Source organism: Cydia amplana, chromosome Z, assembly GCF_948474715.1.
Source record: "Cydia amplana chromosome Z, ilCydAmpl1.1, whole genome shotgun sequence".
Classification (NCBI taxonomy): domain Eukaryota; kingdom Metazoa; phylum Arthropoda; class Insecta; order Lepidoptera; family Tortricidae; genus Cydia; species Cydia amplana.
In genome coordinates this window covers 16,588,365-16,613,591 of record NC_086096.1, presented here as the reverse complement: position 1 = coordinate 16,613,591, position 25,227 = coordinate 16,588,365, and the positions used below count along the sequence as shown (strand labels likewise).

The window sequence follows — 25,227 nt, the reverse complement described above, 5'->3', positions numbered from 1 at the left end:
TTTTTTTACTACTTACTTATAATTTGTATTTACTAATATTTCTTTGCTATTTACATTGAATAAACTAAATAATTATACGATTAAATAAATAATTAATTAGGTATTACAATTTTAAAGTTCCTATTTCTGTTGAACATCTGCACCGCGCGCTGTTGTGTCTCCACCCTAAATGGTTAGCCATCTTTATTTTTAAGATGGAAGAAGTCAGTTTACCGGCTTATTTACGTTTGTAATCAGTATAATTTTATGTGTTAATAGTTATTATTGGTTTATTGTGCTTAATATGTTGTGAAGTGTGTGTTATGGTGGATGTATTAAACGTGTTAGTGTAGTTATAAGTTAGTTCGGTTGTTGGTGATCGGCAATTATAAAAACACCAAAATTTAGTAGGTACGTAGATACTCTTTTGTTATTTTTTTAAGTTATATAGCTACTATCATCGTTATAATTGCATAAGTTATGCATTTTATTTCAAGATTATTAGTGTCTTAAACTGTTTTTTACTATATTTTAGTACTTCAGTGTCTAAATTAGCCACAAAAAAATCATGAACATAATATATAGTTTCACAGCAGATTGAGCAATTCGAAAGTTTCTTATCGGAATTTGAATTAGTTTTACTGGGCAATTTCATAGGTGAGCTATCAAGATGTTTAGTACCAATTAAAAGCTTATTAAGTCTTCTTTAAATTGAATACAAAAAAAAGATACGTTATCAATTTAGATTTTTAATTAAAAATAGTTTTCTACTATAACGCGGACATTATTTCATTGGGTCAACTTTGTGAATTTTTAATAATTATTTTTATTATAACAGCACAATGCTATAGTAGTAAAATAAATTATTTGTTTCTTTATCATTAAAAAACCAAAATAATCGTTGCAAATGCTTTAGCAGAAGTAAAGTTATCGATTTTTGAAAATATCATGACACTGTGCCGTCGTATCTGCGAAATGGCAGAGCAGTTCAGGGCACCTTTTGTTAAAATCGGAATCATGTGAGTGGCTAAAACATTATTTGACCTATACCGAAATTCCCACATTTTAGTCAATTTTTTTCCTTTTCCAATTCGATCCAACCAACTGCTCGTTAAGGGATGCAGTTTCGGGATAATAGGTAAAAAAATATGTATAGCTGCTCAAAAATAATAATATTAACTCTTTAGGAAACCATTTAAATTCTTATGTTTCTACATACCGTGCCAGCTCTCGTGAATCGACTTTGTACTAGAGTTTAATGCAGGTTCTTTATTTTTCAAAATAACTTCTACCATGCCCAATCCACTTAGTCTTTGTTGTGTGATACTAAATATATATAAGACTCCTAAGTCAGGATTACAAGATAATTCTCTTTTTCGTAGTACATATACTTACGAATTTTGAAATGTGCAAAAGTATCTGCAGCGTAAACATATCGGCATATCACAGCTTAGCGAGTAGGCACACACATCTATAAGTTTGCTCAAACAGGTACGGTCCGGGGGATTTTATTATTAGGGCATTAAAGTATAACCCCCGTGGCGAGAGCTGCCACCCTCCGCTGGCGTTCACAATATTAGACGCGCATAGACAACAAGTATTTCTTTTTTGTTGATAAATTGTACTAAATTAAACTGACTTTTTTTTAAGTACCTCTGTCGATTCATATTTATCACATATATTTTACGTAACGTAGAAACATTAATAATGGATATAAAAGTAGAGTTGACCGTTTAAGCTAACTTTGCACCGATTTGAAAAGAACATAATAAACTTTTCACAAAAAAATAATAAATCATCAAATATACCAAATTAATATGGGACCAACTTGGATGTAAATTCTTTCAAACAAAAAATAATTACTGAAATCGGACCACGGGGCTCGGAATAATCGATGTACACAAAAAATTGCCACAACCGAATACAGAACCACCTCCTTCTTGGAATTGAAGTCAGTAGATTTATTTTGTATCTAATTACTTTACCACTCTTGTGGATAAAATGCAACTTTCTCATCAGTTTTTGAAGTCATCGCTCATACATCGCACTCGAGGGGCAATTTACGTGCACGCACGTTAGTTAGTAACGTCTGCAAATAAATCCAAAAAAGCTAATTGTGCTTAATATTTTTTGTAACCTGGTATTTAATCATAACGACGAATTACTAATTAGTCATCAGTGAAAAAGTATTTTCTAGCCTAGGGATGAAATGTTACTAGTAACGAGGTCAATATGTCATGCAATCAGTAAGAAGGAAACTGCAATCGTAGCGCGAGCCATTCCTTACAGTCATGACATGACTCATGACAGTTGACGATCGGAAAGTAATAACTCATAATATAAATTGCATTGTACAGGCATTGTAACACTGCATTTATCTAATAGAAATGAAACATGTTTTACATGTAGGTACTTATTATAAACAAGTACCTAATTACGCCAGCATTGTCGAAAAGATAATTATGAAATACCTATAGGTAATAAAAAATTGTCGACCAAAAATAAAAATAAACGATTCACAGCAGCATTCGACAATCTTTTTTACAGTTCAACACGAAACAGGCTCCAACAGAAAAGTAAAGTAAACCTATAAAAAAAACACAAAGTGCGTTTGTCGAAACGCAAACATAAAAACCTATGACGCTATAAAAACGATCGTCCGAAAAAAACACCTGCAAATTGCTCCCGACAACCTCAATACTGGCTGTCAGGCTATACCGGTTGACTTTCCGATATTGTCGAGAAGAATAAAACATTTCCCTTTAACCGTTTTAATAAACGCGCTCTGTTGCGCCCCGGAACAGAGGGCCTACCGCGAACCACGTTCGACGTGTTGCCTCCCTGTCACACTTACGTACGAATTTACAAGTGCGACAGAGAGGCAACACGTCGAACGTGGTTCGCGGTAGGCCCTCAGGAGTTTAACCCGAGGCCCGCAAATTGCGGGCGACAAATATATATATACATATCTACGTCTATAAAATCACCCACTGTTCTATTTGTTTCCTCTGGCTTTGTATGTATACCTACAGTATACCAATAGATAGACCTACATACTTAGAGCCCAGAACTAAAGTAGAGAGACAACAAATCCTATGGTTATCAAACGTGTGACTTCATAGTCGAAATATCTAGATTAAATCAAATAATAATTAATAACATTACCTTAAAAAGGCAACTTGTTCTAATATGCGACAGTTTTAGAGGTCGGTACCATTAGAAAACTAAACTACAATCATTACCTGGACCCGAATTGATAAGGCATTTGTTTAGTGATTTACTTATAGCTTCATGGGCTAATAGAAAATAAAATGACGGTCGTTCATAGACGGAAGCGTTTGCGACCAACACCGATAGCCAACGTGTATACAGCAATAAAGTAATAGGCGAGGATGCTGCAAATATGGTGCGCGTCCCTCAGAATTACACACTTACTTTCTGAAACTCGTATCACATCCAACCATCCACTTGGTAAAGCAACCTTGTCCAGTACAGTATAAGGTTCAATTTAAATGCAATGCAAGAAATGATAGTAAGTATAAAGGTAAATACTCGGCTTAGATCGTTTGTAGGGGAGACCTTGACCATCCGGCGATCACCCCGCGACGGCGCGGCGTGTGTAATATACGAGACCCCGTGCTCCTTTCGTGTACCTATTGTTTCTCATAACAAAACGCTTGATTGATTGATTTCTTTTATTTAAATGATATAGTTATAATTACTTATAATTTGTTTACGAATGACGATACATACTTTTGAACTGATTCTCTTCCCCGCCTAGCATAAAGCAATTGAAGGGATGTTTACAAAAACAACATAACTGCTTAGAGCGGTTGACACTTTTTTAAGAACATTGTTAATCGTTTCGTGTCAACCATGAGTGTAGTCAGTTATGTTGTTTTTGTAAACATCCCTTCAATTGGAGTGAAAACGCTGACATGTGATTCTGCTAATCATGTTTTTATTTGATTAATTCATTTCCGATATAAATATCAATATAAATTTGTCCTAGCCGAAATTATAAGAGTTGACACAATGGTTGTCGTAAAAAAAAATACAATTTAAATGATCTAATAAGGATCCCAATAAGGATCAAAATACAGTACCTATATAATATAAAAATTACAGTTAATACAAAATGTCCAGTCCATATTTAAAACAACCAATACAAAAAAACTAATTATAAATACATAGTTATAAAAAATAGACGTGGCAGTCCTAACAACATCCTGGCAAATATTGCCGACCGAGTTGACAGCCCCATACTCTGGCACTCAATTAAATTGCAGTTTAATTGTAAATTGTGATTAGGAATGACATTTTTATTTGTATTTCATGTATTATGTAATTATGGGTATTAACCTGAAATAAAGGATTAGAAATTTAAAAACATACAGAAAATTGCATGTCAGTAAAGCAAGGTAAAATAAAACACAACACGATTTTATTACAAATCGTATAGGTACAAACCTACAATCCATGTATATATAGGTGAACCAGGATCTATTGAGGGTGCGCCATGTTGCGGAATTTCACTGGAACTAATTTTTTCATACTACACTGAATTGTCACCCTATACATGAGAATAACAGCGCCCTCTTGACAATTATCATATATTACTGGTCAGGCTATACTTGCTCATAATTTTCTCACAACAACAACAATAAGGGACTCTAGGTGTTGGCTTCGCTCCGCGCACGCCTCGTCTGGAACACCATTGTTCCGTGATGGGAAAGACATACGTCTTTATACTTAATAAATAATGTAAATAGACTCAGCTATATGTACTAAGTGAGTTCGATCTGACAAAGGCGTTAAAACGTTTTTTACATAAAGCAGTTCCTCTGTTCAGTAACTGATCTACAAGGAAATACGACCCTGTGTTTACGTTGGGGAAAGCGGGTCCCTATTCGCATAAGATTCCAGGGTGAGTAGACTAAATCAAACCTTCTTACAATGAGGGTAGTTCCACATCTCAGTGGCGGATAAGAAACGACCGGAATTTTCCGTATCGGCGGCACGTGTGGTGCACGGCCTTTATTGACGGCGAACTTGCCCCTCCCTCGAAGGGGGCAAATGAAATTCCACCTGCTCTAAATACGTACCCCTCCTTATTGGTATGCAAAAATGCTGTCTGTCAGCTGAACAGTATGTATTAAAAATACTTAATATTTTTAAAAATTGTTTTTATCTACACACATACCTATCATACCCTACGCTGCCATTAACATCCGCAAATAACGGCTAGCATTAGGATAAACAACAACTTTCTTATCTGTGAAAATGTTATCATTGCGTATAGTAATATTGAAATCGATTTTATAATTACATTCAAATTTATAACATCTGTAAAAAAAAAGCAATTTGATTTGACCTCTATTAATATCAGTTGAGATGACGTTTTATTGGAAATAACATGCGTGAAAAAAAAAATCATTTACCGTCATTTTCATTAGGTTGTATGTACCTATATAAATTAATTTCTTTTTCTGTTTGTAAACTAACGATTGTAAACTAAAAAATTGACGGGTCTGGTCTAGTGGGATAGTGACCCTGCCTATGTAGCCGATGGTCCCGGGTTCGAATCCCGGTAAGACATTAATTTGTGTGATGAACGCAGATATTTGTTCCTGAGTCATGGGCGTTTTCTATGTAATTATCCATATAAGTATGTATATCGACGCCTAGTACCCATAGTACAAGCTTTGCTTAGTTTGGGGCGAGGTCGATCTGTGTAAGATTGTGCTCAATATTTATTTATTTATATATAACTATAGCAAAACTTTGTGTAAAATTAGCGATGAAGAAATTTCGGAGACGCCACCTCATATCCGCGAGTTATGCCCCAATACCGGCTGTTACATACGGTTTGTGAATACATCATAGAGAGTTTATAATATGCCTCGTATTTTAATGCCTTCCATTATGTAGCAGTCACATAAACTACTAATTAATACAAACATATCAATACAATTCGTATATTATTGATAATCGATTATCAATTCATAATAAATTGATTGCTGATTATATCGTAGTGTTGCTTAGATACATAATAGTCAGATAATAGTACATTACGATATAAGTGCGAAAAGTCGGAAATTCGCAACGAGTAGCGATAAATTGAAACACGACCGAAGGGAGTGTTTTAAATCAACACAATTGCGAATTAACTTCTCGTGCGTGTATTGTACAACGTTTTACCATATTGCCCTTTAAATTTTCGACACACGCACGTATAGTGCTAGTTACCGCACAAGGCCGGTATAGTAACACCATATGTACCTACTGTAAAATAGTAATAATCTTTTAAACATGCAGAAAAAAGTCCAATTCCGCAAATCACAGCTACTTATGTAGCTCCCACAATAGTTGTCAGTGCCTAAAATATGTTTGGCTTATTAAAAAACTTAAAATGTTACGGCCCTAGAAGCTCTAATAGAAATTACGATTGTATAACCAACACTATTATAACTGCATTGAGCTGATTCAAGCATATTTCCTCTGCGGACAAAACCCCGAATGGTAACCCGTCAACGTTTGGCATTTTTCGTGATCACCACAGCGTTCGACTTCAAGTGGCCAGGCCGGTACAATGGGGCAAAAAACACACGCGGGGCTATTCATTGCGCTTGAGCAACGAAAACACAATAATAATTCCACGGTATCACATGCCCACTGAGCGTATCGAGCGTTTGGACGCGGTAATTTATAGTTATAAACGCAATCATTTGTTGAAATGCGAATGTACAGCGCAAATCTTTTACAAAAAACCACAGCTTACTTTGTCGATCGGCTGTGGAGATTTTCAGGAATATTCATTTGTAATATGCACAATCACAAAAAAGAAGCCTCTCTCCTAACATGCCTATAACGTCTCCGTTCCATCGGGGGTAAAAACATCTAACTTAAAGAAAAAATATATTCATTAACAATGAACAAAAAAATAACGGAGTAACAAACGAGTTTGCCTATGTTTTGGTCTCCATCAGCAGTTCCAATTTATCAAATATCGCTTTCAGAGTGAAAATCATGAGTTATAAACTATAAAAAAAACAACGGGTTGCACTCAGGGAGTGCCGGCAGAAGTGAAAACTCAATGACTAGTGCAAAATGCACTATGTATAATTGAGGTTAACGCCATCTAGCGTTATTTCGTCGCATTACTTGAAACCCCTAAGCACATCACTGTTAGTACTCGAGTTATATTAATACCAGTTAGAGCAAAACTCACTAGATGGCATTTAAATCAATAAAGAAAAACTCAATGACATTACCTACATGTAACACGCGAGTTTAACTTTTTTTCCCCACCTCAAAAAGTGCATAGCGCCGCTAAAGAAGTTTTCACTTCAAAAATACAGAAATATCTAGTCCGTGTTATTAGGCCGCAGCCTGGACGAGCGGCATATTAAGGCCATTCACCTCACCGGACGCGATCGTCCATGCCACGGACGAATATAATCTGCCAAAAAATAGGATAAAGTCTTCTAGCCTAGTCGGTAGCCCTGCCTACAAAGCAGATCCCGGGTTCAAAACCCGGTAAGGGCATTTATTTGTGTTCATCACGAATATTTGTTCCTGAGTTATAGATTTCATATAGGTATGTATCTAAATATGTATGTTTATCGACGCCTGGTACCCATAGTAAAAGCTTTGCTTAGTTTGGGGCTAGGTCGATCTGTGTATAGCCTGACGAGTAATATATGATAATTGTCAAGAGGGCGCTGTTATTCTCATGTATAGGGTGACAATTCAGTGTAGTATGAAAAAAATAGTTCCAGTGAAATTCCGCAACATGGCGCACCCTCAATAGATCCTGTTTCACCTATAACATTGTCCCCAAATATTTATTTATTTTAAAGCTAGGTACCTAAATTGTTTTCCTAAAGTGCCGCATCCGCAAATAAAACAAGCGTAGCGGTGCTCGTCTGTTTACACGGCGGAAGGCGCAAGTACGGATTCAATGGGAGAATTGGCCCACTCGAAGCACAAAAGCTCCTCCAAACTCCAACTGAGATAGCTCCTGCTAGGCCCTGGTGCAGACCTCTGCTTTACGAGTATATACGTACGCAACTAGTGTGATGTGCATAATTAGGCAATGCTTCATTGCTCATCCAAGGTCCCTTTTTTAATTAAATTTGCTACAACTTTATTCACGCAATATATCTCATAGCATGAGCGGTTGTGCCGATATTTTTCCTGAAATATAGGAAAAACTAAAAATTTCATTCTAAGGAAAAAAATACCCTTTTTTAAAGTTCCATATCTCATGAACTATTTGACATACGGCGCTGTAAATGGGTTTAAATTGTTCCAAATTTCATGTTCTTTTAACATTACACAGCAAGCTTTGACCAAAAACCCATAGTTTTATAATAAAAGTGCAAAAACTGAAAAAATCCGAAATTTTTGCAGATTTTTGCAAATTTCGAAGGGAGCACAACTTTTTTTTGCTTGCAAAATATAGTTGCACATTCCTCCAAGGACTCCAAACAACATACATAAAAATATAGAACTACATCACGCAATGTTTTTTTAGGAGATTTTTTTGTAAGATATGACTGATGTATCCGTCTCATGAATTCGAGTAGAAAACAGTTTAAAAAAATTGGAATGCTTGCCACTGCCAGGAACAAATGGAAAGATTTTGGTAATTCTAGATAGGTACCTACTTAGTTTGTCGACATACATAGGTTGGGATTTATTTTACCATAAGTATAGTTTTTTTAGTTCAATTAAACTATTTTTTCTACTCCAGCCAGCCTATTATGGATAGCTTTATCCATCTTTATCCACGTGATAAAATAACTGTCACTGTTTAACACCGTGGGAAAGAAAGTGACGGACACCGTTTTATCACGCTGTCACGTAGACAAGAACGACCATCATATCCGTACTGCACTTAAATGTGTCAATTAAATGACTGACAGTGATATCTAAAGCAATGTCATTTGAATGATTTGTCTATAGGCTTATGAGTATAATACAACTGCTTTATTTTTTTTAAAGATACAAGTTCCGATCATCTTGATTGAAAGAGGTATGTTTTCATTTACAATAATAACTCTTTTTTTTTAAATAATAACTCTTTTTTTTTAAATAATAACTCAATTTTTTTTAAATAATAACTCTTTTTTTTTAATAATAACTCTTTTTTTTTATAATAACTCTTTTTTTTTAATAATAACTCTTTTTTTTTTTTTTAGTGCTCTCGTACAATACTTTTAAACTATACAACCCGCATTTCCCTCTGGGGATGAATTACAGGATAAAAAATATCTAGTCTGAATTCAGTATAAGTACCTAATAACAATCTGTGTTTCACCCAATCCATTTTTAAGTAATTAAGCTGCTAATAACTGGCCACTTGATTGGTTGATTGAATTCATTTAACTAGTTAGCACTTCTGAAGTTCATGCACTATGAAAAGCAAACTTTAAGATTACATTTTTATTGCTAGTATTATTGAACCTTGACTGTACCAGTAGTAGGTACCTTATGGGTCTGAAAAATGACGAGAAAGTCAGAAGCAGATATATGCATACATATGTAGGATTACTAAATTTATAATTTAACGGAGTACATGCTATTAATAAAAAATATGCCGTATCCTATTACGTGTAGCACACGGCTGAATGAATTTAATGAAAATTGGCATGGGGCGCGGGGGAGGGCGGGGATGGTTGTAAGGTGAATAATACTGGACCTGTTTTACTTTACCTATTTATGCGCATGAAAATCATAGATACATTTGATATTCTTTAACATACAATTAGTTTAATTTTCACTCTTTACACTGACATCTAAAAATACTAATAAAATCATAATTACATTGGAAAAATTAATTTTGATACTAAATGTTAAAAATATTAGATAAACTACGTGTTCTATATATTATAGGCACTTACTATAAAACCTAGCTTTTACTTAATGTATAAGGAGATTTACGTCAACTTATGTACCTATCTTTGTTGCGGACCAAGGTGTCTGAAAGTTGACAGTGATTGAAAATTGGGATGGAACTTGGTGTCTGATCCGTTTGATTTTTGACTTAAATAATTTAACTCGACAACTGGAGAATACTTGCAAGATCCTGAAATCAGATAAGTACTAAGATATGGTATGTTTTTAAATTAGGCACGTCTCAATAAGAATGCTTTATTGGGGAATTTATCGTGGAAAGTTACTAATTAAAGATAGGGTCCTACGTTTAAGACTACCATACTTAACACAGTAGATTCGATGCCTTTTTCTCTCCATTCTATTATTCTATTTTCCAATAATTCCGTATGAACATTTCCAAGAATAGTACGAATAGTTTGTCAAAAATAAGTCTCACAGTAACGATAGCCGTTCCATTGTAAAAATACAGTAAATTCAGTGACATCACCGCTATCACCATTCGCTGTCTGGTGCGAAACACAGGCTTTTTTCAAACGAATAAATACGATTTGTTGGTGCCGTTTCAGCCAAGCGGCAAATATCATAGCTTTGATCTGTATTGGGTAGGTTGGGTTACGGATGATAAAGGCGGAGTTATTCGTAATGGGGGCCTCGTGATTGGTCGGGTGGGATGAAGGGGGACAGAGAGAGGCGCCGCGGCGTGGGTCGAAGATAGTCAGACTCGCCATTGTGAGTCGGGCCGGCGCGGCGCGAGTGTCTCGGGGTGCTGTGACGTCTGTATGGACAAAATGTTGGAATTTTACACAAATATGAACGCGGGATTGATGCAAGACGGGATGCAGCCGCCGCTCTCGTGCTCGGGCAGGACAGGTCAGTACCGACACCTCACTACCTCTGTATCCTAGCATAGCTTGCAACCTTAACATTTTATATGCGACTATGACATTAAATATATTGAACTTATCATAATATAGTACACAATCAGATTTTGTGTATAACTGAATATCATTATGTTGCCTGCTAAAATGATTTGATTGATTGTTGTTAAAATCTAAATATTAGGTCCACGTATTTCCACGTTTTTATACGTTTATCCACGTATTGCACATCCAAAACCTTTAAATTATACCTATATACTCGTAATACACATATAAGTATAACTTATAACTATATTCTTAAACAAAATACACGCATCTTAGTCGGGTTTGTATTAAGTAATGCGGCTCCAAAAGTACGTAAGGTACTTAAACGTACCTAGGTGCTCGACGCGGTACCAGTACATGTCATCTTGAAACTTAAGTTACGTCATAGAGAAAAAATACATAGATTGCTCACTCCATACATCAGTTTTAGTACCAAAAAGACTATTAGCATCTAGCATCGAGTAGCGGAACTATCAGTACTCCTACTTGACAATAGATGTAGCAGTACTGATAGTTCCGCTACTCGATGCTAGATGTAGACACTGAAATTAATAGTCTAACTGATGTATGGAGTGAGCACTCTTGTCTTACTATATTTCTCTATGGTTACGATTACCTTACAGAAGGCCTGTCAGATCTGCAACTAAATAATTGTATAGGTACCTACTAAATAGTTTCATTATATCGGATTCAGGATTCAATGGACGTTAGGTACAAACCCTAAGCAGCATTGGTCGATACATTTAGATTTATTTAAGCATAAAACAATGGCGTAGGTATTTCAAGTTTGGTTGAACTCTATCTAAATTATTGCTAGTATGTAAACTGCGATAAGTGGTCAGATAAATATTAGATGCATAAATAAATCAATTATTTATTTTAAAAGTAACTTACTCTAGGTAGGCAATCTAATACAATACCTACAACCTATACTGATTGAGATAAAGGTCAGTAATTTCATGTAGGTATAGGTGCGACTTTCCATCTAGTATTTCAATGTTGCACTGATTAAAACTATTGTAAATCGGCAGTCTCAATTGAATCAAAGGTATTAGAAAATATAATTGATTTTTTTTCTTTTTAAATCGACCTGCTTCATTTGCCTAATAATGAATTAAATTCCATTGTAGGTAATAAGTAAGTATAATTATACTACCTACTTTAGGACGATTGGCGGTCATTCTCAAAAATATGTCTGTCTGCGGTCTAATGTCCGCGATAAAGGGAGCCGTGGAAATAGACGCAACCGCAGACATATTCTCAGAGAATGACACTGAGTTTTAACGCGAATGAGAGCAAAGAATGTATATGAACATGGTAATTTAATACCTATTTAATTATTCTTATAATACAATCCACTGTCAATTTTATCATGTTATCAATACGTCAAGTTGTTTATTTTGAGAATAATGAATAACTATGGTGTATCTATTTACGAATAAACTGTAAATAAATAATTACTACTCGACATTTAAAAAATCGTAAAATTCTCAACATACGAGTAGATTCTTCGAATCGATTTTCCTATTTTTTGTAGCACCAAGCAGAAATAAGAGCGCGTAGAGCCTCTACGGCCGCCGCGCCGTCGCTTGTAGTACGGCGCGTAGCATACCGTAGCGCAGCATCGCTACGTAGGTATTGAATTAAGGTTCTAGAAATATCTTTTTTCTACTCCCGTACTTTTAATTGTCATTTAAAGGGTCGTGCACACACCTTTAAAACCCTACCTTATAGTTGTCAAGACAAGTCTTTAGTCTATTCCCCAAAAAAGAATTTGTGCATACACGCAGTATCTTTTTGGCGATTTTACGATACTTCGTGTAATGACCACTTAAAAAATATTGAATGAAATACAGTGTTGCAAACCTTATTTTAAATGTCATCTCTGACAATTAAGTGAACCATAGACATGTTTTTTTATTTCATTCATTCATTCTTTTCCCGCCCGTACCCTTCATTTTTGCTACTTCTTGAATTAAAAATAAGTATTTGTTTTTACAATTTTATTTCAAAGTAAGTGCTTGGTCGTAGAAAAAACATTGTATGCAACGTTGTTTAACTGATTCAAAAAATACTCGTGGCGTCTTTATTAACAATTTTCGGCTTCGCCTCAAATTGTTACTCACGCCACTCGCCTTTTTTGACCTCTCTTAAACAACGGTTGCATAAAATACTATTATAATCCCATAAGTTTAGTCAATCAGTCAATCCTTGTTGTTAAAATTAGGCTACAATAACCTAAACTTTATTTTCATTAATTCTGTTAGTTAAGCTTAAGAACATTTAGTGGTTATTTCAATGAGGAACAAGTATAATTAATTTGTTAATTTTGTAATAAAAATAGCAGTAAGTCAATTTCGATGATTTCAGACATCATATCTGTGTGCGTGTGATGCTGATAATTGATTGGGGTTCCCTAGGTATTTAAATGTTTTAGAGTAGGTAATTATGTGGTAAAAAAATCATACGATATAAAAAAACAACACATTTAATTTAACTGATTTGCAAACCCGATGTGATCCCATAAGTGTACCGCGAACAAATTTTGTGCGGTACACTAATAGTAGGTATCTTGAATGCTGTAGATTATTAATTATACTACTGATATTCGTCAGGAAACTTTCTTAAGATAAGAATTAATTAACTTCTCAATTAAATTATTTAATAAATATTTATACTCACAATTTTTAAATATTATACGGGCTAAAAGAAGTTTAAAGAACTTAGGTTATTCAGCTTAGAATAAATTTCTAACTAAGGTTATTCGTTATGAAATAAAACCTTAATGTAGGCCCGGGTTCTTCTCTCACTGTCACTGAGCGTAAGCGTGAGCGAGATGGATGTGCGTGCCCGGGATTGCGGATACATATCATGTTTTTGAGTTTTAAGTAAAAAAGTAATCAAGCGGAAGTCAAAAAATCAGGATTCAATTCGATGAAGTTACTAGAAGGCCTCAAGATGGTAATACTCGGAATTAAATGTTTGGCAACCGTATTGTGATCTGAATAAGCGCTACGATTTTTAATAAACATAACTCTCTGAACCTTAAGATTTATCTAAAGATGATCAAAGATGTAACGTACCTACCTAATTAATGATTCGAGTTTGTTCAGTTTTTATATCGCTTATAAGTCTCAATATCTGGGTGACCGAGCTTCGCTCGGAAAACATATAATAACTCGGAAATGCGCGTTTCCCCAGAGATAAGACCTAGCTAGATCGATTTTTCGCCCCCGGAAACCCCTATATACCAAATTTCATCGAAATCGTTAGAGCCGTTTCCGAGATCCCCGAAATATATATATATATTTGACGACCGGTCTGGCCTAGTGGGTAGTGACCCTGCCTGTGAAGCCGCGGTCCTGGGTTCGAATCCCAGTAAGGGCATTTATTTGTGTGATGAGCACAGATATCTGTTCCTGAGTCATGGTTGTTTTCTTATGTATTTAAGTATTTGTATATTTTATATATCGTTGTCTGAGTACCCACAACACAAACCTTCTTGAGCTTCCTGTGGGGCTTATAGTCAATTTGTGTAAGAAAGTCCTATAATATATAAATAAATAAATAAACAAGAATTGCTCATTTAAAGGTATTAGATAGATAGATTACCTATTAGTAATACTTAAAGCATAGAGAATTAAGGAAGTTTAGAATGCTCACTCCATACATAAAAAAAAAACCATTTATAATAAATTTAAAGGAAAGTTGCCAAAACGTATTTGTACTTATAGGTGAACCAGGATCTATTGAGCCATGCCACGCGCCATGTTACGGAAATTTGTTGGTACTAATTTCTAGCAATGGCAACAATTACCCTCTATGATAGTTGTCAATATTGACAATGTAAACATTGCTTTGTCTAGTTTCGTGTGAATTATTATTAGACAGCAATAATCATGCCGAAAGTTTTAGATTTTACAGAGAAAAAAGTTGTAAATAGTCTATACAGTTATTTATTGGAAAAAAAACGTGCGGGAGAGAAATTTCTTCCATTAGAAAACATAACGAAATTAGCATCTGAATTGACGGGTAAGTTTCAAACTTATGGATAAATGTCACTATAGTCAGGTCGTCACGATTTGGTTGATGTCTTGTAATCATTTGATTTGTGTATTAGGTGTATCGCATGCATCGGTATCACGGATTGCTAGCGAAGGGCGTAATTAAACGACCAAACCTAAAAAAAAGAAAACAAAAAAAGAAAATTGACTTTATGCTATTCATTTTATCTAAATCGAGTCAGCCATTTAAGCGTAAAAACCGAAGAAATATCCAAACATCAAACTTCGCACTTATTAAAGTTGTCGGAATAAAACAAAAATCATCTGCCAATTTCCATTGTCCCCACTATACAAATTGTTGCTATATAAAATTCAAAACGAGCGCCCTCTTGACAATACTCCCAAAGTTCTGGTTTACCTATAATAAGTTTTAAGCGAGTTTTAAACTTATTAGTAGTACGTTTTCCCATACAACTTAGGAAACTTATGTATGGAGTGAGCACACTAAGCTTACTTAATTATCTATGCTTAATGCAACGAAAGAAAAAAATGCTTTAGTATGTACAGTCGCCATCAGATATATCGGAGCGGCCAAGGTGTTCACTAGGCTTAGGATTTTTCGTAGCCTACCGTGGTTTTAAAATCCTTGGAGCCGCCATATGCGAAATTTTCGAAGTCAAAGTCAAAAAGTATGATATCATATTAAATATAATTATTTATACACTGTCACATCGTTACTGAGTTCATTTTAATCGAAAGTAATTAATTTTATCATAAACCTATGTAATAATACTAATTACTGATCACATGTGATGCAACAATATTATTTATCTAGTTATACATCCTCTTTAGTGCCGTGTTTAGTGAGCGTGTAGAGTTCAAATTGGTTTTTGGTTTTATTTAAAATGAATAATATTACAACTTCCGAGATTAAATACTGTATAGAGCCATATAAGGAATTAAAATATAATGAAGAAAAATATAGTGTTCATTGTTCCTTATGTGATGTATATTTTACAGCGACAAGTTATGACAGTGATGGGCATTAAAAAGGATGTATAACTAGATAAATAATATTGTTGCATCACATGTGATCAGTAATTAGTATTATTATATAGGCTTATGATAAAAATAATTACGTTCGATTAAAATGAACTCAGTAACGATGTGACAGTATGTATAAATCATTATATTTAATTGACTTTGACTTTGACTTCGACTTCGAAAATTTCGCATATGGCGGCTCCAAGGATTTTAGAATCACGGTATGCTACGAAAAGTCCTAAGCCTAGTGTTCACAATATCTGAACACACACACTAACGTCTTGAAAATAGAGGCGTGTTCAGATATTTGTGAGCACCTTGGGCACTCCGATATATTGATATTTAAAATGATATTTTTTGAAATAAAACTTTACAGCATTACAGCTAAGGGGCGCCAATGCGCTGTAAAATTAAGTGAGTAATAATAAAGCTATAGGTAATAAAATTATAAGATAAATATGACAGAAATTAATAAGCTACCTATGTTGATTCGCAAAAACGTAAACAATCTTTAAAAAGTGTATGACTGGTCTGCAAACAAGTCGCAGTCAGGTGCAAAAGATAAAAAATATATCTGATGGCGACTGTACATTACACGGCCCGATTCGTAGTTTAAGATCGAATCTTCGTTGTCGTCAAATATTACGTCTAGATACGATAATAATAATATGGATTAGACTGGGATTAGATATCTCAGTGTCAAAAGTGACGTTTTTGTTTGGTAAACGTTTGGGAAAAGTTCGAATCGGGCCGATAGTTGCGGGAATATCGATGGACTCGACATGTCCATGTCATGGTTTTCGATTCGTACCTTCCTAATTTTTTTCTACGTCTAGCACAAAATAATTAAGAGCCCATCAACGTGCACACTAGCGCCACTGATAAATAATTGTGATTATTTAAATTTAACGAAATATATTCAAAAAAGGGGGCCGCTACGTGCTGTATATTGTATTAAAGTACCTTTTGAATACATCAAACTAGTTTCTATGTTGCTGGATTCGTCAATCTATGATAGGTACCTGAATTTGTTATTACAGATCGAAATAATGTAAAATACCTCATTCATAACTCTGGCATGAAAATTGTGCTGGTACATGTTAAAATTACAAGTATGCCTTGTATGATTTCATACTTAAAAATATGTCCCATAGCCCTTACGTAAGCGAATTAAGAACTACGGGACATATTTCTGAGTAAATCGTATTATGGACCCATATTTTTTACACTTGACTGAACAAAAGTGTTCGTATGCACTCTATGGGTAACTAGATATTTGACTAAATAAGGTACCTATAGAGCCTACGGTAACAGTTGGCTGTTTATATATTTTTGTCCTGATTTCTGTCACAAACAAAGTGCCGACTAATCGGCTTTTTTTACTGACTACTTAATCGTCGACTATAAATAAGGCCGGATTGTAAATAAGGTCGGTACATCCCCAGCCCAGTTGTTTGCAGTACAACTTCACACAAAAGGTTTAGAATCTCTGGTTCTGTAATCTTCTAAAATGTTCATCCGACTGTCAAAATTAACGGAAGGAAAATGAGTAAACTAATATTACGTAGTCCTAGATTCAATGGCGAGAAAACTGACTTGTGGATGATTATTATAGAAAATGGTAACCTCGAAAGAGCAGCTTCCCGCCGGCATTTTGTTCGAGCACGGTGCCGTGACCCGGGTGACCGGGACACGCCCCTCCCTCTGGGCGGGCCCCCCTGCATCCCTACCATTCCAAGGAGGGCTTTGAGGCGCCTCTGCTTTATATTTTGCTCCCAACGCTATGCTATTTCTCCTTTGACTTACGTTTTTTAGAATCTATCTTAGTTAAAATGTTCACATCTTTTCTGCATTAACTTGCTACTTGACAAGCACGCTTCTGTGAAAAGCTGTGGATAAGTATTAATACATTTTGTTACTTAAAGAGCTAATGCAATACCTTATATCTGATTGCTCTTAAGTCTAGTCTACGACAATTAACAGGTTCAAACGACTCGATAAACCCCTCAATATATACCTTAATTTTAGTGTCATATAGAGTAATCGATAAATCAATTGACAACTTATACATACACAGGTTTTAAGCATTAAAAATATAACCCTAGATTTTAAAATTAAAAAAATATTACCTGCCAAAACATTCATTTCAAAGTGATAACTTACATCCATAAAGGCGCAACTCGCAACGGCCTTCCCCTTCGCACTGGCGAGCCAAAAAGAGATGCACAGTTGCACAGTATTCATCGTGTACTTAACAAAGAGCCTTGCAGCAGCCAGTTTTATTCACCGTCGCAGATAATTATAAAAAAAATAGGTAACTACAACTTCATTTTCATACTAGCTTTTGCCTGCGACTTTATCTGCGTGGAATTAGTAATTTTGGTAGTTTTTTTTTACCTATCTGATTTTTATTTAAATAAATAAAATAAAAAATAAAAATCGTTTATGTATTTCCGAAAAATATTCACTTGGATACAGTTTTTACTGACCTCCACACTAGGCAATGCCTGTCCAATGGAAGAGAATGACAATCTTAACTAGATAAATACAATAATGCTGCATACCTACATAGGTATTTCCATCCTCTTTTCACCCCCATACTGAAGGGATGCCTAATTGGTCAAAAATGCACAATCTATATTTGTTTCTTACGAAAAGTTAAATGATAAAAGTATAATAGTGCGTATGATGATTCTCCTTTACAGACTTCCACCCCCCTTTTTAGACGCTAGCTTACGGGATGATTTCGGGAATAAGAACTTATGGCGTTATTCATAAACTACTGCTAACTTAATCAGTTGATGATCGTCGTTTTTCCCTATCTGTCGTTATGCCATTAAGTCCAATACGAGCAATAAATTAAACCAGATATAGAATTTATCCGTGTAATCATTAATTTAGAAGTTTTTTTAAGGTACCTACATTTACCTACAGCTTGGCAAAAAAGAGTAGAAATTAAAAAGTGGCAACATTGTAGTGTCGCCCCTTTCAAACCAATTTATACAGGGTGTCTCTGACCAAGGGGCTTTATATCCAGGGCTCGATTCTACTCGCTAAACTGAGCTACTTTAATTATGGCACCAACCCCGAAATGCCGAAAATTTTTTTTGACTTTTTCATACATTTTGGCTGATCAGATGTCGACGTTATCTATAGAAAAGCAAAAAAAAAAATCCCCGATTTTAGGGTTGGTCCCATAGTAAAAGTAGCTCAGTTTAGGGAGTAAAATCAAGCCCTGGATTTAAAGCCCCATGGTCAGAGACACCATGTATAAGAAAACGTGATGACACTACAGTGTTGTCACTTTTTAATTTCTACTCTTTTTTGCCAAGCTGTAATTGTGACCCCGTAATTTTTTTTAAATTTACTGACCAGCAATGTACTGCAAAAAGATGACATGAAATTACATTAGTATAAATAATACATGCACTGCGTGTGCTATCTAAATCCTTGCAGACCTTTCTTGGTCTAACCTCGTAACTTGTGTGTTGCTTTATATTGCGGCCCGAATTCTTTTGTACGGGTAATTTAGTCCATGTATTTCTAAGCAAAATTTATCTGAATAACTACCTATACTTCTTAGGTCTTATGCTAACCACCGTTTAAATATTCGCCCGTAGGAATTGGATTTACACGCTGTATTCTTGTGAGAAGTCAACTGGTGTTGCCACCATGTTTCGGCTTTACATCACTTATTATTTATTATTTCATGTACATATTATGAGCGCTGGTGGCCTAGCGGTAAGAGCGTGCGACTTTCAATCCGGAGGTCGCGGGTTCAAACCCCGGCTCGTACCAATGAGTTTTTCGGAACTTATGTACGAAATATCATTGGATATTTAGGTACTGTCGCTTTTCGGTGAAGGAAAACATCGTGAAGAAACCGGACTAATCCTAATAAGGCCTAGTTTCCCCTCTGGGTTGGAAGGTCAGATGGTAGTCGCTTACGTAAAAACTAGTGCCTACGTCAATTCTTGGGATTGGTTGTCAAGCGGACCCCAAGCTCCCATGAGCCGTGGCAAAAATGCCGGGATAACGCGAGGAAGATGATGATTTAATCTACATATTATGTTACTCTTCTAAGGCCACCTAAAATGTGACACGCTCTGATGGCTCTACAAATAAGATCGTGTTAGATATTTGTGCTATAGCACGGTCGCATTTTTATCGTTTATCACCATGTCTGTCACGTTCTAACAAGTATGTAAGTGCGAAAGTGACGGGCATAGTGATAGGCGATAAAAATGGAACCGTGCTGAGCCCGCTGGTGATCATTAATTTTGGATGTGCAATTAAGACAATTAAGTCCATGTATGAATTTTTATTTCAACAAATAATCAAACTATTCCTAATGTTGCTTTCGCGAATTCTTATATTTAATACTTTCTTGTAACATTCATGAAAACTTGTTAATAAATTATAATAATCTATTTTGAAAATGTCGTGACTATAATGATAGATAATGATCAAGATTATTTTCTAACGCATAAACATTTATCACATCATATCACATGCTAGTCATTTTGATCTATCGCATATACTTTACCTTCAAGAAGCTATTAACTTAGGCTTCCTATTTCCAGAACTCAGCGCAAGTATCAAACGGGAAAAAATAGTGGAAATCTGCGAGGGATGCGGACAAAAGATACAAGACAGATACCTGATGCGGGTCGGAGAGCTGTCGTGGCACGAGCACTGCCTCAGCTGCTGCGTGTGTGGCTGCCCGCTCGCGCACACCTGCTTCACGCGCAACGCCAAGCTCTACTGCAAACCCGACTACGACAGGTAAACACTGACAACGGGCTCAGCATAGTTCCATTTTTATCGACTATCACTATGCCCGTCACTTTCGCACTTACATACTTGTTAGAACGTGACAGGCATGGTGACAAACGATATAAATGCGACCGTGCTACTAAGGCTGGAAAATATTATAATTATTAGGTAATATAGATTTACGTTTGTTAACTTTAAGCGTAAGCATTATTGCGAGGTGCCCGCGAATTTCAATGCAATGCGAACTATGCGATTGTTTTCAGTAATTTTATTATTTCTGTATGTCATAATTAGTTTAGTCCAAGTGGAATTTCATTAGTATCAATTCATGTTTGTCCTTTAGGTTGTTTGGAGTTAAATGCACGAGATGCGGTGATCGCCTCCTTCCACAAGAAATGGTCATGCGAGCTCAACAGTACGTTTTCCACATTCAGTGCTTCGTATGCGTCATGTGCTGTCAACCTCTTCAAAAAGGCGAACAGTACGTGATAAGGGCGGGACAAATATTTTGTCGACAAGACTTTGAAAAAGAAATGTATCTGATGCAGCATGCAGAAGACGATATGATTATAGACGACTCGGAGCGTCCGCGGGACGGACGCCGAGGACCGAAGCGTCCTCGCACTATTTTAACATCTGCCCAAAGGAGGCAGTTCAAAGCGTCATTTGAAGTCAGTCCTAAACCGTGCCGCAAAGTTAGAGAAGCTCTCGCAAAAGACACTGGCTTGAGCGTGCGAGTAGTACAAGTATGGTTTCAAAACCAGAGAGCTAAAATGAAAAAAATCCAAAGAAAAGCAAAACAAGAGGGAGATAAAAATAATGACAAAGATAAAGATAAGGATGAGAAAAGTATCAAACAGGAATCTCCGTCGAGCGAGCATGGGAACTACTTAGGGCTTGACGGATCGTATTCAGCGTCTAGCCAACCCCTTAATCCAAACCTGCCGTACTCACCCGATGGTAAGTCTACCAAAAAAATTAACTGAATAAGAATAAATCGGTTTAGAACTACAGAACATTTCCATTTATTAATTCCGCAGAAGTAGTTGAAAAATCGGAACACATTTTCAAATAAAATGAAAGTTCAGCATAAAATATACCTACACTCGGTAGGTACCCCAAAAACCGCCCCTTCTACTGCTCCAAGCATTTCAAAGATACCTATGTTAAATAAATGAAGGCCCCATAACACCTTAAGAAGAAAGGGGATGACCGGTTCTCCATACAAATCTAGTCCCCATTTTCCTCTCTGGATATTGACTTTTTGGAAAATCACTGATTTATACTTCCACGATTTTTACTCTTTATTATTCACAACGACGGGACTTAAATTGCGTAAAATTAAGCTTTCAAATTTACCTCCGACGTTTCGAGGTTTCGGAGAAGACTGACTAAAGTTGACATCAACATCTTCTACGCGCGTGAGTTTTTCGAACTACCCGCACTTGGTCTTGTTTATTAACTTGAACGTTTTGCGCACTAGGGATGTCACCCGATCGGCACACAACACTCAGGATGTTCGATTTATCAACCGGTTATATTTGATTTCACTTACATTTACTAATGACTGGGTTCCAGTAAAGTAGAGGAGGGGGGATTAACCCTTTGACCGCCGTTGGAATGTATACAAGACAACGATAGAACGATACACTGGCGCCGCTGTCTTGTATACAAGACAAAAATTCAACCGCTCGGTAAATGTGGAAAAAATATCAATTATAATTTTTTTTACACTCATGTCAATGTTTTAGGTCCTTGTTTAAGAAAAAATTGCATTTATTGCAGCTATAGAAATCCATTCTTTTATAATAAGGCTCTCAAAAAAATTGCTCCAGATTTCAACGTTTTTCTTGTTCCTCGTCGCCGTTGTCTTGTATACAAGACAGCTAGGGATGGGAATGTTAACTCGATATGAGAATATTCAAAATAAATATCAAATCTCAAATCTGGTTTTATTTAAGCATTTGAACACTTGTTAAATGCCAATTGGTGGTAACTAGTAACTAGATAAAACGAGACGAGAGAGACAGGCATTAACTATAGCTGAAGTTCAGGGAGCTTCTTCAGCTGTTGATAGTAGAGTCAGACAAGTAAATCTGTCCTTGTGGTTTATTTGCAGAACAAAAGATTCATTTTAAGATGATAGTGTAGTGGGGAGCGATACCCTGCAGTGACCGCTTCGCACAAGAATGGTACAGGCGGACGCTAGGACTATATAGTCAGTGTCGCCTAACTATGAGAATGTTATATATTTGAAATTGACGAAAAATTATCATGGTAGGGAGGATGTAATACGGGAACTGAGAAGCTCATCTAAGGAACATGTCGAATGTGAAACATGCATTCCCGAACATTTCCGATCCCCACCCTTTTCCAATATTATTGTTCTTCACTCATTGACAATTCAATTTTCCCCAATGCAGTTCCGGTACATACATTTATATTATCGACACACGATGCGCGGCTCTAACGTTACGCTTATAAAGTTTACGTACCGACAAGCGCTTACGCCGTTGACCTAGAGACTATTATTACTTAATCCGCGCGGAAACAGTCCTTGTCGGTCTGCACTGCGGACAGTCCATGCGCGCCGTTGTCTTGTATAAACGACTTCTTGTACAGCCTAGTGCGGTGATATTACGTCATGAATCGATATTGTTTAGTGGTCGTTTTTAATGATAAAGACCTTTATTTTTAACATTGTCGTGTTTAAAAAATATGTTAACTTTTGGCATTTTCGAAATAAATTAAAGTTGGATAAGAACAAAGCCAAATTGAGAAGTTTTTTTACCATAAATTGTAAATATCGATATCACTATTTGCAATCCCTAAACTTTTTATTAGTTGTTTACTTAAAATTTGCTCTGGCGTGTGAGTGAGCGTCTTTGCGGACTAGGTCCGGCGGCCAAAAGGTTAAAATGGGAACTACGTTTGTATGGAGAAGCGGTCGTCCAACTATCGTCTTAACTTTGAACCAATTTGTCATTCTTATATTGATTTATTTTTTTGTGTGTTTCAGACTATCCAGCACATTCTGGAGACAGTTTTTGCAGTTCAGACATATCACTAGACGGTAGCAACTTCGACCAACTCGACGAAGGTGCTTCCGACACCATGAGTTTACAAAACTTAGAAGTCCAGCATCACTCTCACCAGCACGGTGGGCACACTGCTCACGAGCCCCTGAACTTAGGCACGGGCGCGGTGGTGAATCCCATAGACAAATTATACCTTATGCAGAATTCGTATTTTAGTACTGATCACTGATTCGGGAGCGGAGGCGCGGCGCGGCGGCACCGCAGGCGGCCCCGCGGCCCTTCCGCGTCAGCCACGGCGCCCAATGCACAAACCCAAAATATGTTCAATGCAACTACCAATTCTTTATGGAATTCACTTGTGGACTTGAATAACTATTACTCGGATAAATATTTTATGACGTAGGTTGGTGAAGTGCCTGTTCATAACGGATGTAAACTATTCAAGTGAATCTATCCGAGCCAATGTCACCAAAAAACAAAATGCTGATCAATAAAAGCGGTGCACTTTCAATATCTGTATATTTGTAAAAATGTTAGTAGGTACCAAATGTAAAAAAAAAGATACTAATATAGTAAGAGTATTAGTACCTACATATACATTCTTTTTCAGTGCCGAATTACATAGTTTACTTATTCAATGTGAAATATAACTTCATATGATAATTTACAAGAAAATGGTAAACCTTATTAATCTTATTATTATAATATTGTAGGCGCCAAAATGTAGTATACATGTAATTACCTATCTTGAATTTGTATATAGTGTACAAAACTACTATCGGGCGTAGACATCAGCGAGTATGTCGCAGTAATACTTACTGTAGTTGGATTATTATACCTACAGTCATGCAATAGACCTACTTACCTATTTTACTGATTAATAAAGAGAAAGCGGGAGATATCACAGCAGGCCAATTCAGAAAATTTACTTAACTGTAACATTAGGTAATTATATGAGATTTCATTTCATGTTTTATAATTATTGTACAGTCGCCATCAGATATATCGGAGCGGCTAATGTGCTCATAAATATATGATGGCAACTACCTATTTAAAATAAAAATGCTATGGTTGCTAGATATTAGGTAAATCGTAGGCACCAAAAATAATTCAGTTCGTAGTGTAAGTAGGTAGGTACCAAAGTATTTACTCTAGTTAGATACCTACGCCTATTTACTCGGAATTGGTTCCGCAAGACTTTTGGGCTGGCATTTTCATGAGCTTTTTACGTGAAGCGTTTTGATGGTGTTAAATAGGTATAAAATATGAAATACATAGCATGCGTCCAATAGATTTAATAGGTAATATTTATCTAAATGATGACTCACATTAGACCGGGCCGTGTCCGGGCCGGAGCTTCGTTTTCTTTGGAATGCATCACGTGATCACCTGTCTGTCATATAAAAGCGCCGGAAGCTCCAGCCCGGTCTAACGTAAATCATCCTTAATGCCTCGGAGTCGGCTTAATGCAGTGAAAATAGTATGTTTTCCCTTAAGATCTTTTACCTACCTAATAATTGTTTTGTGTCGTTAAGTTGTAAAACGAATGTAAGAAGACTA

At 36.0% G+C, this 25,227-nt stretch overlaps 1 protein-coding gene across 1 annotated transcript; it reads left to right on the top strand.

Moving 5' to 3' along the window:
* Window positions 1-10,410: 10,410 nt before the first annotated feature.
* LOC134661042 (LIM homeobox transcription factor 1-beta) lies at window positions 10,411-24,220 on the top strand. Its single transcript, XM_063516940.1, has 4 exons — window positions 10,411-10,752; window positions 20,437-20,638; window positions 20,973-21,589; window positions 23,649-24,220. The coding sequence occupies exons 1-4, from the start codon at window positions 10,662-10,664 to the stop codon at window positions 23,894-23,896; spliced, it is 1,158 nt and encodes a 385-aa protein (XP_063373010.1). The 5' UTR covers window positions 10,411-10,661; the 3' UTR covers window positions 23,897-24,220.
* The last annotated feature ends 1,007 nt before the right edge of the window (window positions 24,221-25,227 follow it).